This window comes from Macaca fascicularis, chromosome 6, assembly GCF_037993035.2.
Source record: "Macaca fascicularis isolate 582-1 chromosome 6, T2T-MFA8v1.1".
Lineage (NCBI taxonomy): Eukaryota > Metazoa > Chordata > Mammalia > Primates > Cercopithecidae > Macaca > Macaca fascicularis.
This window is the reverse complement of record NC_088380.1, coordinates 71226958-71243764: the sequence shown is the minus strand read 5'-3', so window position 1 is coordinate 71243764 and position 16807 is coordinate 71226958. Positions and strand designations below refer to the sequence as shown.

At 39.9% G+C, this 16807-nt stretch overlaps 1 protein-coding gene across 16 annotated transcripts in view; it reads left to right on the top strand.

The window, feature by feature from the left end:
- CENPK (centromere protein K) overlaps positions 1 to 16807 on the top strand; it is a 49145-nt gene that overhangs the window by 15764 nt on the left and 16574 nt on the right. For 9 of the 16 annotated variants that reach the window (XM_005557012.4, XM_045393789.3, XM_005557011.4 and 6 more), the window contains exon 6: positions 10123 to 10169. In XM_005557012.4, coding sequence (XP_005557069.1) covers positions 10123 to 10169 — 47 coding nt within the window. Of the gene's footprint in view, positions 1 to 10122; positions 10170 to 14403; positions 14491 to 15192; positions 15414 to 16807 lie in introns of those variants that run through there. The other 7 variants (XM_073993540.1, XM_073993539.1, XM_073993542.1 and 4 more) reach the window with 5 other exon arrangements.

Here is a 16807-nt window from a genome sequence, read left to right as displayed (position 1 = left end):
CTTGTAGGGCAGGCCTGGTGGAGACAAAATCTCTAAGCATTTGCTTGTCTGTAAAGGATTTTTTTTCTCCTTCACTTATGAAGCTTAGTTTGGCTGGATATGAAATTCTGGGTTTAAAATTCTTTTCTTTAAGAATGTTGAATATTGGCCCCCACTCTCTTCTGGCTTGGAGAGTTTCTGCTGAGAGATCTGCTGTTAGTCTGATGGGCTTCCCTTTGTGTGTAACCCAACCTTTCTCTCTGGCTGCCCTTAACATTTTTTCCCTCATTTCAACTTTGGTGAATCTGACAATTATGTGTCTTGGAGTTGCTCTTCTCCAGGAGTATTTTTGTGGCATTCTCTGTATTTCCTGAATTTGAATGTTGGCCTGCCTTACTAGTTTGGGGAAGTTCTCCTGGATGATATCCTACAGAGTGTTTTCCAACTTGGTTCCGTTTTCCCTGTCACTTTCACACACACCAATCAGATGTAGATTTGGTCTTTTCACATTATCCCATGCGTCTTGGAGGCTTTGTTAATTTCTGGTACTTTTTTACTCTTTTTTTCTCTACACTTCTCTTCTCGCTTCATTTCATTCATTTGATGTTCAATCGCTGATACTCTTTCTTCCAGTTGATCGAGTCAGTTACTGAAGCTTGTGCATTTGTCACGTAGTTCTCGTGTCATGGTTTTTATCTTTATCAGTTCTTTAAGGTGTTCTCTGCATTGATTATTCTAGTTATCCATTCATCCATTCTTTTTTCAAGGCGTTTAGTTTCTTTGCGCTGGTTACATAGTTCCTCCTTTAGCTCTGAGAAGGTTGATCAACCGAAGCCTTCTTCTCTCAACTCGTCAAAGTCATTCTCCGTGCAGCTTTGTTCCGTGGCTGGCAATGAGCTGCGTTCCTTTGGAGGGGGAGATGCGCTCTGATTTTTTGAATTTCCAACTTTTCTGCCCTGCTTTTTCCCTGTCTTTGTGGTTTTGTCTGCCTTTGGTCTTTGATGTTGGTGACGTACTGGTGGGGTTTTGGTGTGGGTGTCCTTTCTGTTCGTTAGTTTTCCTTCTAACAGTCAGGACCCGCAGCTGCAGGTCTGTTGGAGTTTGCTTGAGGTCCACTCCAGACCCTGTTTGCCTGGGTATCAGCTGCGGAGGCTGCAGAAGATAAAATATTGCTAAACAGCAAGTGTTGCTGTCTGATTCTTGCTCTGGAAGCTTTGTCTCAGGGGTGTACTCAGCCGTGTGAGGTGTGAGGTGTCGGTCTGCACCTAGTGGGTGGTGTCTCCCAGTTAGGCTACTCAGGGGTTAGTGACCCACTTGAGCAGGCAGTCTGTCCGTTCTCAGATCTCAACCTCTGTGCTGGGAGAACCACGGTTCTCTTCAAAGCTGTCAGACAGGGTCGTTTACATCTGCAGAGGTTTCTGCTGCCTTTTGTTTAGCTATGCCCTGTCCCCAGAGGTGGAGTCTACAGAGACAGGCAGGCCTCCTTGAGCTGGGGTGGGCTCCACCCAATTCGAGCTTCCCGGCTGCTTTGTTTACCTACTTAAGCCTCAGCCATGGCGGGCACCCCTCCCCCAGCCTCGCTGCCGCCTTGCAGTTAGATCTCAGACTGCTGTGCTGGCAATGAGGGAGGCTCCGTGGGTGTGGGACCCTCCGGGCCAGGTGTGGGATCTAATCTCCTAGTGTGCTGTTTGCTAAGACCCTTGGTAAAGCACAGTATTAAGGTGGGAGTTACCCGATTTTCCAGGTGTTGTGTGTCTCAGTTTCCCTTGGCTAGGAAAAGGAATTCCCTTCCCCCTTGCACTTCCCAGGTGAGGGCATGCCTCGCCCTGCTTCAGCTATCTCTGGTCGGGCTGCACCTGCTGACCAGCACCGACTGTCTGACATGCCCCAGTGAGATGAACCCGGTACCTCAGTTGAAAATGCAGAAATCACCTGTCTTCTCTGTCGCTGTCGGTGGGAGCTGGAGGCTGGAGCTGTTCCTATTCTGCCATCTTGTCTGCCCCCCTAGAAGAGGTTTTTTTTTTTTTTTTTTTTTTTTTTTAAGACAGGGTCTCATCGTGTTGCTCAGGCTGGAGTGCAGTGGCACAAGCATGGCTCACTGTAGCCCCGATCTCCTGGGTTCAAGTGATCCTCCCACCTCAGCCTCCTGAGTAGCTAGGACTGCAAGTGTGCACCACCATGCCTGGTTAGTGGTTAATTTTCTTATTTTTTTGTAAAGATGGGGCTTTATCCTGTTACCCAGGCTGGTCTTGCACTCCTGGACTCAAGGGATCCTCCTCCCTTGGCTTACAGGCTTTGCCAGTAAATTGTTTCTGAATGAATGAGATTTACCTAGTGGAAGAGAAAAGCTGTAAAGTTAGTTTATTTTAGATACTTACACAAAAGGGCCACATGGTTTATATGGTTTCTCGTGTCTTGTCCAACTGGTGCCAACTATATTTTTGTCTTCAGTTAGGGAATAGAAGACAGCATAAAAATTTATAATTGTGATACTCAACTAGTACATCTTTTTTTTTTTATTACGAAAGCTTAAGTTTCTCTATGCAACATATTTCTATACAGGCACACCTCATTTTATTGCACCTCACTATTGCACTTTGGAGATACCGTATGTTTAAGAAATTCAGTTTGTGGTGAACTTGTGTCACGTTTTGGTAATCTCTCAATATTTCAGACTTTTAAGTTATTATTACATCTGTTAGAGGGAATCTGTGATCAGTGGTTTTTGATCTTACTATTTTAATGGTTTTGAGGAACCACAAGCTGCACCTGTATAAGACAGTAAATTTAATCAGTAAATGTTGTATGTATTCTGACTGCTCCACTGACCAGTTGTTCCCCCATCTCTCTCCTTCTCCTTGGCCCGCCCTTTTCCTTAAAACACCATAATATTGAAATTAGGCCAATTAATAACCCTCCAATTGTTTCTAAGTTTTTAAGTGAAAAGAAGAATTGCACATCGATAACTTTAAATTAAAAGCTAGAAATGATTAAATTTCATGAGGAAGGCATGTCGGAAGCCAAGATAGGCCAGCAACTAGGCTCTGGCGCCAGTTAGCCAAGTTGTGAATGGAAAGGAAAATTTTTTTTTTTTTTGAGATGGAGTCTCGCTCTGTTGCCAGGCCGGAGTGCAGTGGTGTGATCTCAGCTCAGTGCAGTCTCTGCCTCCTGGGTTCAAGCGATTCTCCTGCATCAGCGTCCCAAGTAGCTGGGATTATATGCGCATGCTACCACACCCACCTAATTTTTGTACTTTTTTATTAGAGACAGGGTTTCACCATGTTGGCCAGGATGGTCTTGATCTCCCGTCCTCGTGGTCCACCTGCCTCGGCCTCCCGAAGTGCAGGAAAAAATTTTAAAGGAAATTGTAAGTGTTGCTCTAGTGAACACACAAATTATGAGAAAGCAGAACAGCCTTTTTGCTGTTACAGAGAAAGTTTTAGTGGTCTACTTAAATGATATAACCAGCCATATCATTCCTTAAGCCAAAGCCTAATCCACAACAAAGCCCTCGCTCTTTTCAATTCTACAAAGGCTGAGAGAGATGAGGAAGCTGCACAAGAAAAGTGTGAAGTTAGCAGAGGTTGGTTCATGAGGTTTAAGGAAAGAAGCCATCTCCATAACATAAAAGTGCAAGGAGAAGCAGCAAGTACTGAGGCAGAAGCCCCAACAAGTTATCCAGAAGATCTGGCTAAGATACTTGAAGGCAGCTATGCTAAACAGCAAATTTTCAATGTAGACAGAACAGCCTTCTATTGGAAGAAAATGCCTTCTAGGACTCTCATAGGTAGACAGGAGAAGTCGATGCCTGACTCCAAAGCTTCAAAAGGATAGGTTGACTCTCTTGATAAGGACTAGTGCAGCTGGTGACCCTGAGTTTAAACCAACACTTATTTATCATTCCAGTAATCTTAGGGCCCTTGAGAATTATACCAAATCTACTCTGCCTGTGCATTGTAAATGGAACAGTAAAGCCCGGATGACACTATACCTGTTTATAGCATGGTTTACTGAATAGTTTAAGCCCACTGTTGAGACCTACTGCTCAGGAAAAAAAAAAAAGATTCCTTTCAAAATATTACTGCTCACCATCTCTTCACTCAAGAGCTGTGATAGTGATGTACAAGGAATTTAATGTTTTCATGTCTGTTGATGCAACATCTGTTCTGCAGCCCCGGGACCAAAAAGCCATCTCAACTGAAGACTTATTATTTAAGAAATACATTTTGTAAGGCTATAGCGGTCATAAGTCCTCTGATGGATCTGGGCCAAAGTACATTGAAACCTTCTGGAAAGTATTCACCATTCTAGATGCCATTAAGAACATGCGTGATTTATGGAAGGAGGTCAAAATAACAACATTAACAGGAGTGTGCAAGAGGTTGGTTCTAACCCTTATGGATGACTCTGAGGGGTTCAAGTAACTACAAATGTGGTAGAAGTATCCAACTAGAATTAGAAGTGGAGTCTGAAGATGTGACTGAATCACTGCAATCTCATGATAAAACTTGAACAGATGAGGAGTTGCTTCCCATGGATGAGCAAAAAAAGTGGTTTCTTGAGATGGAATCTGCTCCCATTGAAGATGCTTTGAACACGGTTGAAATAACAACAAAAGATTTATAATATTACATAAACTTTGTTGGTAAGGCAGTGTCAGGGTTTGAGAGGAGTGACTAATTTTGAAAGAAGTTCTGCTGTCCGTAAAATGCTGTCAAACAGCATCTCATGCCACCAAGAAATCTTTTTGTGAAAGGAAGAGTCAATCAGTATGGCAAACTTCATTGTTGTCCTATTTTAAGAAATGGCCACAGCCACCCCAACCTTCAGCAGCCACTAACCCGATCAGTCATCAGCCATGAACACTGAGATAAGACCTTCCACCAGCAAAAAATTACAACTCACCAAAGGCTCAGATTAGGCATCTCAGTTAGCATTTTTTAGCAATAAGATGTTTTTAAAATAAGGTATGTACATTTTTAGAAATAATGCTAATGCATAATTTAATAGGCTACAGTATAATGTAAACAAAACTTTTGTATGTGCTGGGAAAACAAAAGATTTGTGTGACTCGTTTTGTTGTGATATTTGCTTTAGTGTTGGTGGTCTAGAACCAAACTTGTACTATCTCCAAAGTATCCCTGCATTTGGTATTCTATTCGGATTGTACCCTCTTTTTCTATATGTCTCCCTGCTTCTTTCTTCTCCCACTCTGTTTTCTTTCCTTTAACTGTCCTGCACCCCATGCTTCCCTTCTTAGTCTTCTTTGTAGGCTTATCATTCTCTTTCCCAATTAATTGAAATTCCGCTAGGAGCAGTCTTCAGCTGTTTTCTCCTCATTCTCTTCCTATACAATTTTATCCATATTCTTGCTTTAATGACTGTCTTCATGCCAATGTCAACCATTTTTCCACATCGGTACTACTACCTGTTAGTCATTAATTTGAGCATTTCTGATAGGTGTGTAGTATTAAACAATTGTGATTTTAATTTGCCTTCAACCGTATGTCTTACTGCCTTTTCAGTAGTAAGCATCTCAAAAACTGCTCATACTGAAATTTTTTTTTTGTTTTTTTGTTTTTTTTTTTTGAGACAATCTTACTCTGTCACCCAGGCTGGAGTGCAGTGGTGCAACCTCAGCTCACTGCAACCTCTGCCTTCCAGGTTCAAGCAGTTCTTGTGCCTCAGCCTCCCAAGTAGCTGGGATTACAGGTGCCTGCCGCCATGCCTGGCTAATTTTTACATTTGTAGTAGAGACGGGATTTTGCCATGTTGACCAGGCTGATCTCGAACTCCTGACCTCAGGTGATCCTCTTGCGTCAGCCTCCCAAAGTGTTGGGATTACAGGTGTGTGAGCCACCATGCCCAGCCTCAAATATTAAAATGTTCAAGTTCTCCAGAGGACTCTATAAGCTATACCAGCATTATATCTTCTGCTCCTATTTTTATGTGTTATATCTATAATAATAACTGCTGAATGTTCATATTCTCCAGAGGACCCTATATGCTATACCAGCATTATATCTTCATCTCCTGCTTTTATGTGTTATATCTATAATAATAACTTCCATATTAGTATACTAGAGCTATCATAACAAACTATGGATTAGGTGGCTTAAACAACAGAAATTAATTTTCTCACAATTCTGGAAAATACAAGTTAAAGATCAAGGTGTCAATAGGTTGATTTCTTCTGAGGCCTCTCCCCTTGGCTTGCAGATGTCCATCTTCCTGTGTCTTCACATGGTCTTCCTTCTGTGTCTTAATCTCCTCGTTTTATAAGGACACCAGTCTTATTGGATTAGGGCCAACCCTAATAACCTAATTTTAACTTAATTACCTCTTGAAGTACCCAATTTCAAATGCCATCATATTCAAAGCTATTGAGAATTAGGATGTCAACATAGGAATTTGGGGGTGGAAGCACATCAACCAATCACAACTTACAAATCTATATGTTTAAACCAGACTTCTCTGCAATATCAGACTCAAGTATCTTTGTACTCCTAGGCGTCTTTTCCAAAATATTTCATAGACACCTCAGATTCATAAACTGACCTTTTCTGTTTCCTCATTCATTGAATGGAGCATATTTGATCAGTTACCAATTTAAGAGTCCTCCTAGATTCTTCCTTTTTCATTTTGCACATATAGCACATTTGTTAAAATTAGAATAATTGGGCGTGGTGGCTCACGTCTGCAATCCCAGCACTTTGGGAGGCCAGGGCTGCTGGATCACCCGAGGGGGAGAAAAAAAATTGAACAAAAACATCAGAACTGGAACATATAGCTAGTTACTAAGTATCGAGTCCTACTGTCACAGATTTTCTTTGGGTTTTCATCACCAGTCCATTAGATTATTATAACAGACTTTTTTATCTCTTGACCACAATGGGTTTCCCTCACCCTGGCAATGATAGAAGTTTTCAAACTTAAAGAAAAGTTAAAAAAAATATATATAGTTAGCTGCAGTAAACTCAGAGACCAGATTCTACAGTTACCAACATTTCTCAATCTTGTTTTAGGCTTTTTTGGAGTGGCTTTATATAACATACATTTATTATCTCATAATTTCTGTAGGTCAGGGGTCTGAGGACATTTACTGTTTCACGGTTTCTGCCGGTAGGAGTCTGGACATAGCTTAACTGGATCCTCTGCTTAGGGATTTCATGGCTGCAATGATAGATTGCCCTCAAAGGCTTAAGGAGGGATCCATTTCCAAGCTTACTGAAGTTGTTGGCAGAATTTATTTCCTTGTGACTAGGATTTATGGTAGCTTTAGTCTATGTTTTTGTTCTTTCTATTGTTTGTTCTTTCTTCCTGATCTTCTGACATTCCTTTTATTATTTGTTTCAAGAACTTTCTTGAGCCGTTCTTTTAGAGTTGATCTGCTGACAACAAATATTCTTAGTTTTTCTTTATCGGAGAATTTCTTGATTTCTCCTTCATTCCTGAAGGATATTTTCACTGGATATACAATTCAGGGTTGTTTTCTTTAGGAACTTAAAAATGTTGTGCCACTTACCTCTGCCTCCCTTGGTACTGATGAGAAATGTGCTGTCATTCTGATGGGCTTTGCTTTATAGAGAAGGCTGTGTGTGTGTGTGTGTGTGTGTGTGTGTGTGTGTGTGTGTGTGTGTGTGTGTGTGTGTGTGTGTGTGTGTGTGGCTGCTTTGGGGACTTTTTCTTTGTCTTCAGCTTTTAGAAGAATAGTTACGTATCTTGGCCTGGCTTTCTTTGACTTTATCTTACTTAGGAGTCACTCAGATTCTTGAATATGTAGATTTATGTCTTGCAGAATTTGAGAACTTTTTAGCTCTCATTTGGTGTATTTTTTTTTAGCAACTCCTGCCACCTTCTTTCTCCTTTCCTGGAATTTCAGTAATATGAATGTTAGACCTTTTGTTACAGTTACCCAAGTCCCCAAGGTTTTCTTTAGTTTAAAGAAAATTTTTTAGTTGTGGTAAAATATAAACTTTACAGTTTTAACCATTTTTAAGTGTATAGTTCACAGTAGTGTTAAGTACATTCACATTTTTGTGCGGTGTATCTTCAGAACTTTTTCATCTTGCAAATTTGAAACTCAACACATTAAGCAGCAACTCTCCTTTTCCATCTTCCCCTAGCCCTGGCAACCTCAATTCTACTTTCTATTAATTTAATTAGTTTAGATACCTTATATAATGGAATCATATAGTATTTGTGTTTTTGTGGGTGGCTTATTTTACTTAGTGTAATGTCCTCAAAGGTCTTCCATGTTGTAGCATGTTAGAATTTCCTTCCTTTTTAAAGGCTGAGTAGTATTCCATTGCATGTATATACCACAGTTTGTTTATCTATTCATCTGTCAGCGGAAACTTGGATTTCTTTCATCATTTCATTACTGTGAATGAACATGGTGCTGCTATGAACATGGATGTGCAGTTATCTCTTTGAGGCCCTGCTTTCAATTATTTTGGATGTCTACCAGAAATAAAATTAGTAGATCATATGATAATTCTATTTTAAGTTTTTTGAGGAACCACCATACTATTTTCCGTAATGGTTGCACCATATTACAATCTCACCAACAGTGCACATGGTTTCAATTTCTCAACATCCTTGTCAACACTTGTTACTTTCTGTTTTTTTGATAATAGCTGTCTGCTATGGCCTAAATATGTCCAGCGAAATTCATGTTAAAACTTAATCACCAGTATGATAGTGTTAAAAGGTGGGGTCTTTAGGATGTGATTAGTGAGCTTCTTATGGAGGTTGAAGGGGGTGTCTAGTCTTTTTTTCCCCCTTTTGCCTTCCACTATGTGAGGACTGAGCAAGAAGACACCATCTTGGAAGCAGAGAACAAGCCCTTCCCAGACACTGTAAATATTCTAATACAAACCTATCTATGAAGCACATGTAGAAAGTTCTTTCCTGTTAGAAGGCTTTCTAGAATAGCAGATATCTTTGAAAGTTTTCAGTAGCCTATCATTTGAGAAGTTTCAAATAGCACTTCATTAGGAAAGGAAAATTTCTAGTGTAAGGATTGAACACATTAAAATTTGCTATACAAAATTACACAATTTGTTTCTATTCATCAGGCTGGCAAAAATTTTAGAAGAGTTTTTAATGTTTCTTGCTGTTTTTTCTTCATAGCTCATGGGAATGTCTTTAGAAAGGAAGCTGACATTCTCGACTCAGATTCAAAATACATATTTCATTCTCCGAAATTTCATTTCTGAGAATCTGTTCTTTAGAAATGAGAGCACCAGTACATAAAAACATATATAAAAGTCTGCTTACTGCATCCTTGTTTGTTATGGTTAGAGACTAGACACAAAGTTAGTCTAAAATCAAAGTGTTCAATCAATAGGGAAATCACTCAGTATATTATGGTATATTCATTTTGGAATATCATGCAGCCATTAAAAGTTATGAATTAGACCTATATAAGTCTAGGTTTTCCTGGGGGCTTTATTGAGTGAAAGTAAGATGAATATAATATGTATGATATGATCCCATTCTTATAAAACCAATGATGATAAAAATAACCCTTTTAAGTGTATGTATATGTATGTTACATATGTGTACATAGGATACTTGACTGCAGGGAAGGTATTTGAGGAACACACTATAGATTATTAGCTTTGCTTTTGAGGGTTTGAAGAACAAAAGAAGAAAAAAGCACTAAATGGTACATAAATAGGATCAAATTTATCTAAAATTGTATGTAGTTGGCTATATGTGCAAAGATGTTAAACATAAATAATACGAAAACTACACACATTTCATAAAAAGTTGTGTATTATCAAGGCAGGTGGATCACTCGAGGTCAGGAGTTCAAGACTGGCTTGGCCAACATGGTGAAACCTCATCTCTACTAAAAATGCAAAAATGAGCTGGGCATGTTAGTGGATGCCTATAATCCCAGCTACTCAGGAGGCTGAGGCACGAGAATTGCTTGAACCAGGAAAGTGGAGGTTGCAGTGAGCCAAATCACGCCATTGCACTGCAGCCTGGGTGACAAGAGGGAAGCTCTGTCTTGGGGGGAAAAGAGTTGTATATTATGTAAATGGAGATGGAAAGAATTATCTTAGAAAACTGCAAAATTAAATTCTTGATTTTTGAGAGTTAACGATGTGTGACTTTGTTTTGTTTTTGTAGTAATTCCTTTGACTGAAGATGTTCTCATAACATTAGGAAAAGAAGAGGTAAGCCGCTCAATGAATTTGTAGTGACCCCAAATAATTTCTAACTAGATCTATTTTAGATAAGTTCATAACATAAGAAATAGGATGAAACTACTCTAAAACCATATTAAATTTTCCGCTTTTATTTATGTTTTATTGAACATAATATTTGAATTTTGTTTTGTTATGTTATGTTATGTTATGTTATGTTATGTTATGTTATGTTATTTTTGGGACGGAGTCTTGCTCTGTTGCCCAGGCTGGAATGCACTAGCACAATCCTGGCTCACTATAACCTGTACCTCCCAGGGTGAAGCGATTCTCCTACCTCTGCCTCCCAAGTAGCTAGGATTACAGGCACGTGCCACCATGCCTGGCTAATTTTTGTATTTTTATTAGAGACGGGGTTTCACCATGTTGGCCAAGCTGATCTTGAACTCCTGACTTTGTGATCCGCCCGCCTCGGCCTCCCAAATGCTGGGATTACAGGCGTGAGCCACCACACCTGGCCTAAGGATTTGAATTTTGAACTCGATTTTTGCATCAGAACTATTACTGAAGTTAATGGTTATGTGTAAACGTTAATCTCATACCTAGTTTTTAGTTGATTAAACTTCATACTAAAAGCAAAATATTAAACATAGCTTAATGACCCCATACATGCATCTCTCCTTCTGCTGTGGACTAAATATTTATGTCTCCCCAAATCCATACGTTGAAATCTGTTTCCCAGTTGATGATATTAGGAGGTGAGACCTTTGGGAGGTGATTAGGTCCTGGGTGTAGGACCTTCGTAAATGAAATTAATGCCCTTATAAATGTCTGAAGAGACCAATGTCCTCCCCTTCCATCATGTGAGGACGCAACTAGAATGTACTGTCTATGAAGACGTGGGCCCTCAGTAGACATTGAATCTTGGACTTCCTAGCTGACAGAATTGTGAAAAATAAATTTCTAGTTTTTATAAGCTGCCCAGTCTGTGGTATTTTGTTATAGGAGACTGAATGGACTATGACAGAAAGTTGCTACTGAGAAGTAGAAGTGATACTGTAACAAATACCAAAAAATATGGAAACATCTTTGAAACTGGGTAATCAGTAGTAGCTGGAAGAATTTCGGAATGTGTGCAAAGGCCTACATTGCTGTGAGCTGACCTTTAAAGGTGATTCTGGTGGGAACCGAGGTTATAAGAGAGCTGTAGAGAAAGTCTCAGTTTTCTTAGAGAATACTTGAATAGTCCTGAAAAGAATATTGGTAGAAATATGCACAGTAATGGCCATTTTGATAGGTCTCACCTGGAAAGAAAGAACATGTTTCCAAGGATAGAGAGGAAAAAAATCAAAATATTTTTCCTAGTCTCCCTTACCACTCAGTATAACATAGCACTTCTGTTACCAAAATGAGTGAGGAATTCTCCTCACCAGCAACCAATTTTTTGGCAGATTCTGCAGAAGATGATTCTCTCCTAAACACTAGTTGGGTGTCCTCTTAATTCACTTCAGTTCTGACACAATCTACTTGGAGGTAGCATCAGATCCCACAGGTTGGGCACTCAGTCCCACATGCTTAACCCTAGTTTCAGATACCAGTTGCCAGTAATAGATTGTAGCCTGTATTCTGACTGACTGTAAATCAGGGGTTTCCATGATCCCCTCCTCCTCAGGTTTGATTAATTTGCCAGAGCAGCTCACAGAACTCAGAGATAAACTTACTTTCATTTACTCATGTGTTGTAAGAGGTACTACAGAGGATACATGGCTGGGCATGGTGGCTCACACCTGTAATCCCAGCACTTTGGGAATCTGAAGAGGATGGGTCACTTGAGCCTAGGTGTTCAAGACCAGCCTGGGCAATATGGCAAAAGCCTGTCCCTACAAAAAAAAAAAAAAAAAAACAGAAATCTTTTGTGTGTGGTGGTGTGTGCCTGTAGTCCCAGACACTTAGGAGTCTGAGGTGGGAGGATTGCTTGAGCCTGGGAGGTTGAGGCTGCAGTGAGCCATGGTTGCATCACTGCCTTCCAGCCTGGGCAACAGAGTGAGACCCTGTCTCAAAAAAAGAAAAAAAAAAAAAGAAAAAAGTAAAAAGATACAGATGAACAACCAGATGGAAAAGATGTATAGGGCAAGTCATGGTGGAAGGGACATGGAGCTTCCATGCCATCTCTGGACATGGTACTCTCCAGAAACTTGCCTGTGTTCAGCTATCTAGAAGCTCCCCATACCCAGTTCTTTTGGGGTTTTATGGAAGCTTCATTATGTAGGTACGATTGATTAAATCATTTGCCGTTGATGACCAGCTTAACTCTCAGTTCTTCTCCCCTCACCAGAGTTTTGAGGGGCGGTGCTGGAAGTCCTAACTCTCTAGTCAGGTTTTGGTCTTTTTTTATGACCCGCCCCCATCCTGATGTTACTGAGGGGCTACCAGCCATCACTCAACTCATGCATAAAAAGATACCACAATAGGGGTAAAGACCAAATATATGTTTTACAGTATCACAATGTTATTGCATAGTGGAGTAAATATCATTCTTGTTATAAAGAGGCAAAGAGCTTGGCTGAATTGCATTCCTGCCCTAGTGTTTTGTGAAAGATAGAACTTACAGGAATGAAGTTGAATCTTTGAGGAGATAGTTAAGAAAAGTGTTGAAGGTATGGCTTGACTTCTCTTACCTGTGTATAGTAAAATGTGGGAAGAGAAAAATGACTTAAATTGATAATAAAAAATGAAGCTGAATTTAAATGTTTGAAAAATTGTCAGCCTATCCATATGGTAAAGAATGAGAAAGGCTGTTTGGGAAAGAACTTAAAGGGTGTGGCCAAATGACCATCTGATAAAGAGATTAGTCAGCTATCTCAACTGAAGCCAGGAGCTGTTGTTCAAAACAATGGAAGAATGCAATGTAAGGGCTACTGGAGTCTGTGGGACCTTGAGCTGTACTGCCTAGCATGAACTCATGCTGTGGGCTCTGCTCCCTATACTTAAACTGTGTTCATCAGTTGCCCCAGGTGCAGCTTCCGTGTGTCTAGATGTGGCAGAGGCTGCAGTGGTCACCCTTCTGGAGGGTCATATCTCCTCCAGGGTGCAGAATGCAGAAGCCAGGGGTAATGGCTGGTTCCACCTGGGTTTTAAAGGAAGGAGCCTCCTGGCAGAGCCTTCAGCTTATGACATCAGCCCAGGAGAGCCATGGTGCCCAGGCACAGCAATACTGTGAGTGAAGCACAGACAGAGCTGCTGGAGGTCCATTTTGCCAAGCTGTGGGAACAAGGATGCTCAGAGCTGTGGAGCCCCAAATCCCTGCTCAGCAAAGCTGCAGGGGCAGAACCACCTTCACTAGTGGGCCTGGAAAACAGCATCGAACCAAAGATTATTCTTGGGCCTTAAGATTTAATGTTGTTTACCCTGTTGTGCTGGGAGTTAATTGGGACATGTTACCCCTTCTTTCCTATTTTGGAATAGAAATGTCTGTCCTATGTCCCTCCCACCATTGTATTTTTGAAGCACAAAACCTGTTTGATTTCACAAGTTCACAGCTGGAGATCAGTTTGCTTCAAAATCTATTGTACTGTGAATTTTACTTATTTAATTTAAATCATATTTAGATGAGATGTTAGACTTCAAACCTTTGAGTCGATGGTAGAATAAGTTAAGACTTTTGTGGCCATTGGGATGGAATGAATGTACTTTTGCATGTGAAGAAGACATGAATTTCTGAGTTTTAAATATGAATGTCCAGACAAGGATCATAGAACTTTCTCAAACCTTAAATGTCAATAATGTCATGTTTTTAAAGTGTCAGTTCATAAGGTTAAAATATAGAAGAGAAGGTAGAAGCAAACAAAAATTTTTACAAGTTATAGAGCATGGAAAGAGGTAAGTATGTGCCTAGAGACAGAAATCGTGATGAAAAGAGTTTGTCTGCCCCCACAGAATTGAAGAAAGTCTTGGGATTTGAAGGAACCTGTTACTGCAAAACTCAGAGTTCAAGTGTGGAGCTAAAATCAAGGCTATTTCTTTAAAATAGGAATATAGATGGTTAAATTTTCTTAGCTTACTGTTGCTAACTTCTTACCCATATATTTGAAAACTGGAAGTATATGATAGGGAGACAGTAAACTAGTGAGGCTCTTGACTCAGGGATACCAGGTTGGGTGTTTAGTAGGGGTGGTGTGCAGGTCAAAAGTCAGAAAGATCAAGTTAACATTTTTATTTTGCATGGTGTACTGCTAGTTCCCTCCATTGCTCTCTCTGTCTGCAGAGGTCCCTAGTGTTTTATGAAAGATAAAACTTACGAGGAATGAAGCTGAATCTTTTGCTGAGGAAATACTTAAATGAAATGTTGAAGGTATGGCTTGGCTTCTCTTGGACTGTATAGTAAAAGTGAGAAGAGAAAAATGACAAAGAAATTGCTAATCAAAAAAGAACATAGCCTTAGACGGGAGATAAAATATTTTCAAGAGAAAATATTTCTAAGTAATAATATATGGAGTCCCCAGTGAAAAAGCAGGGTGGGCACACATCATAAAGCCTTATTCATAAACATAGCATTCTTAATAAGTTTTTGAATTTTAAATATGAATGTCCAGACAAGGATCATAGACATCTGTGAAATGTCTCCAAGTTGAAAGACAGAAGTTCAAAACAACTGAACAAAGATGAGCCTCAAGGAGAGACAATTCAGGGAACCAATGAGAATTTAAAGAAATAATACCATCCACAGGATAAGAAAAAATTTTGATTCCACAAAATAACAATGCCAGTTTTTTAAAAAGGACCACTTTACACCATCTGGGATGGCTATAATCAAAGAACAGACAATAATGTGGGTTGGTGAAGAAGTACAAAAATTGGAATAGCAATACATTGCTAGCGGCAGTATAAAATGGTATACTATTTTAGAAAACAGTGTGGAAATTTCTCAAAAGGCAAAAGAGTTAGTATATGACGCAGCAGTTTCATTCCTAGATATATACCCAGGAAGAATGAAAACGTGTGTATCCACACAAAAAGTTACACATGAATGTTCATAGCATCATTTTTCTTACAGGCAAAAAGGGAAAACAACCTCAAATATCCATCAATTGATGAATGAATAAAATGCAATATATCCTAACAGTGGCACATTATTGGACAATAAAAAGAAATGAAGTACAGGTACATGCTAAAATATGGATGTACCTTGAAAACATGCTAAGTGAAACAAGCCAGTCACAAAGAACTGCTGTCTTAGTCTGTTTCCTTCTGCTATTACAGAGCATCACAGACTGGGTAATTTATTTTTAAAAAGTTTATTCACCAGTTGGGCATGGTGGCTCACACCTGTAATCCCAGCACTTTGGGAGGCCAAGGTGGGTGGATCACGAGGTCAGGAGATCGAGACCATCCTGGCTAGCATGATGAAACCCTGTCTCTACTAAAAATACAAAAAAATTAGCCGGGCATGGTGGTGGGCGCCTGTAGTCCCAGCTACCTGGGAGGCTGAGGCAGGAGAATGGAATGAACCCAGAAGGCGGAGCTTGCAGTGAGCTGAGATCGCTCCACTGGACTCTAGCCTGGGCAACAGAGCAAGACTCCATCTCAAAAAAAAAAAAACAAAAAGTTTATTCTCCTATAGCTGAAAAAGTTTATTAAAAAGTTTGTTCATACACAGTTGCAGGGAGAATTAAGCACATCTGTGCAACTCTACTGGGAAAGAACTCCTGTAAGCTTATCCCGTGTGCCTTTTTCTTTGTCTATATTAATGTTTCCTCTCACTTTAACTCCAACAAAACAAAGTTTCACTTTTTTTAACTGCAGAACTTTAAAAAGGTTGAGAATCTAAGAGCATGGTGTTGTTTCTGGTGAGGGAGGGCCATCTTACTGTATTAGAGCACAGCAAAAGGATAGAAGGTGGAAATGAATACAAGAGACAGGAAAAGGGGGGTTGAACTGCTATGATAACTAACCTCCTCTGGCAATTATGGCATTAGTCATTTCATGAGGGTGGAGCCCCCAATTGCTTCCCAAAGACCCTTCCTCTTAAAACCACCACAGTGGCAACCAAGTTGCTGTAGTCATGGAAATGTAAAGAATGGGTCAGGAATGGGAAAAAAGGACAATTGGAATAATAGAAGAAATAAAGCTAAACTCGAATTACGAAATTTTACTATTAGAGGTTGGAGAATATTAAAAAATGGAAGGCAAGAAATAAATAATACATGGACATTTTCTCAGAATAAAAGGTAATTATTCTCCTAACCCCCACCCCTGTATACATATATTTTTTTCTTTGAAACAGGTTATTACTCTGTTGCCCCGGTTGGAGTGTAGTAAGATTATAGCTGTCTCATCTCAAACTCCTGGGGTCAAATGATCTTCTTGCCTTAGCTTCCCAAGCAGCTAGGAGTACAGGTGTGTGCCACCGTGCCTGGCTAATTTTTATATTTTTTATGTTTGTTTTTTCATAGAGGTGGGGTCTTACTGTGTTGTTCAGGCTGGTGTCAAATTCCTGGTCTCAAGCAGTCCTCCCACCTTGGCCTCCCAAAGTGCTGAGATTACACGCGTGAGCCGCTGTGCTTGGCTTAGATAATGATTCTTTACATTGAAAAAGATCCACCAAATTTCCAACACAATTTAGAATGACCCATGGTAGATGATCCAGCAAAATTTTTCCCTTTCGAGCA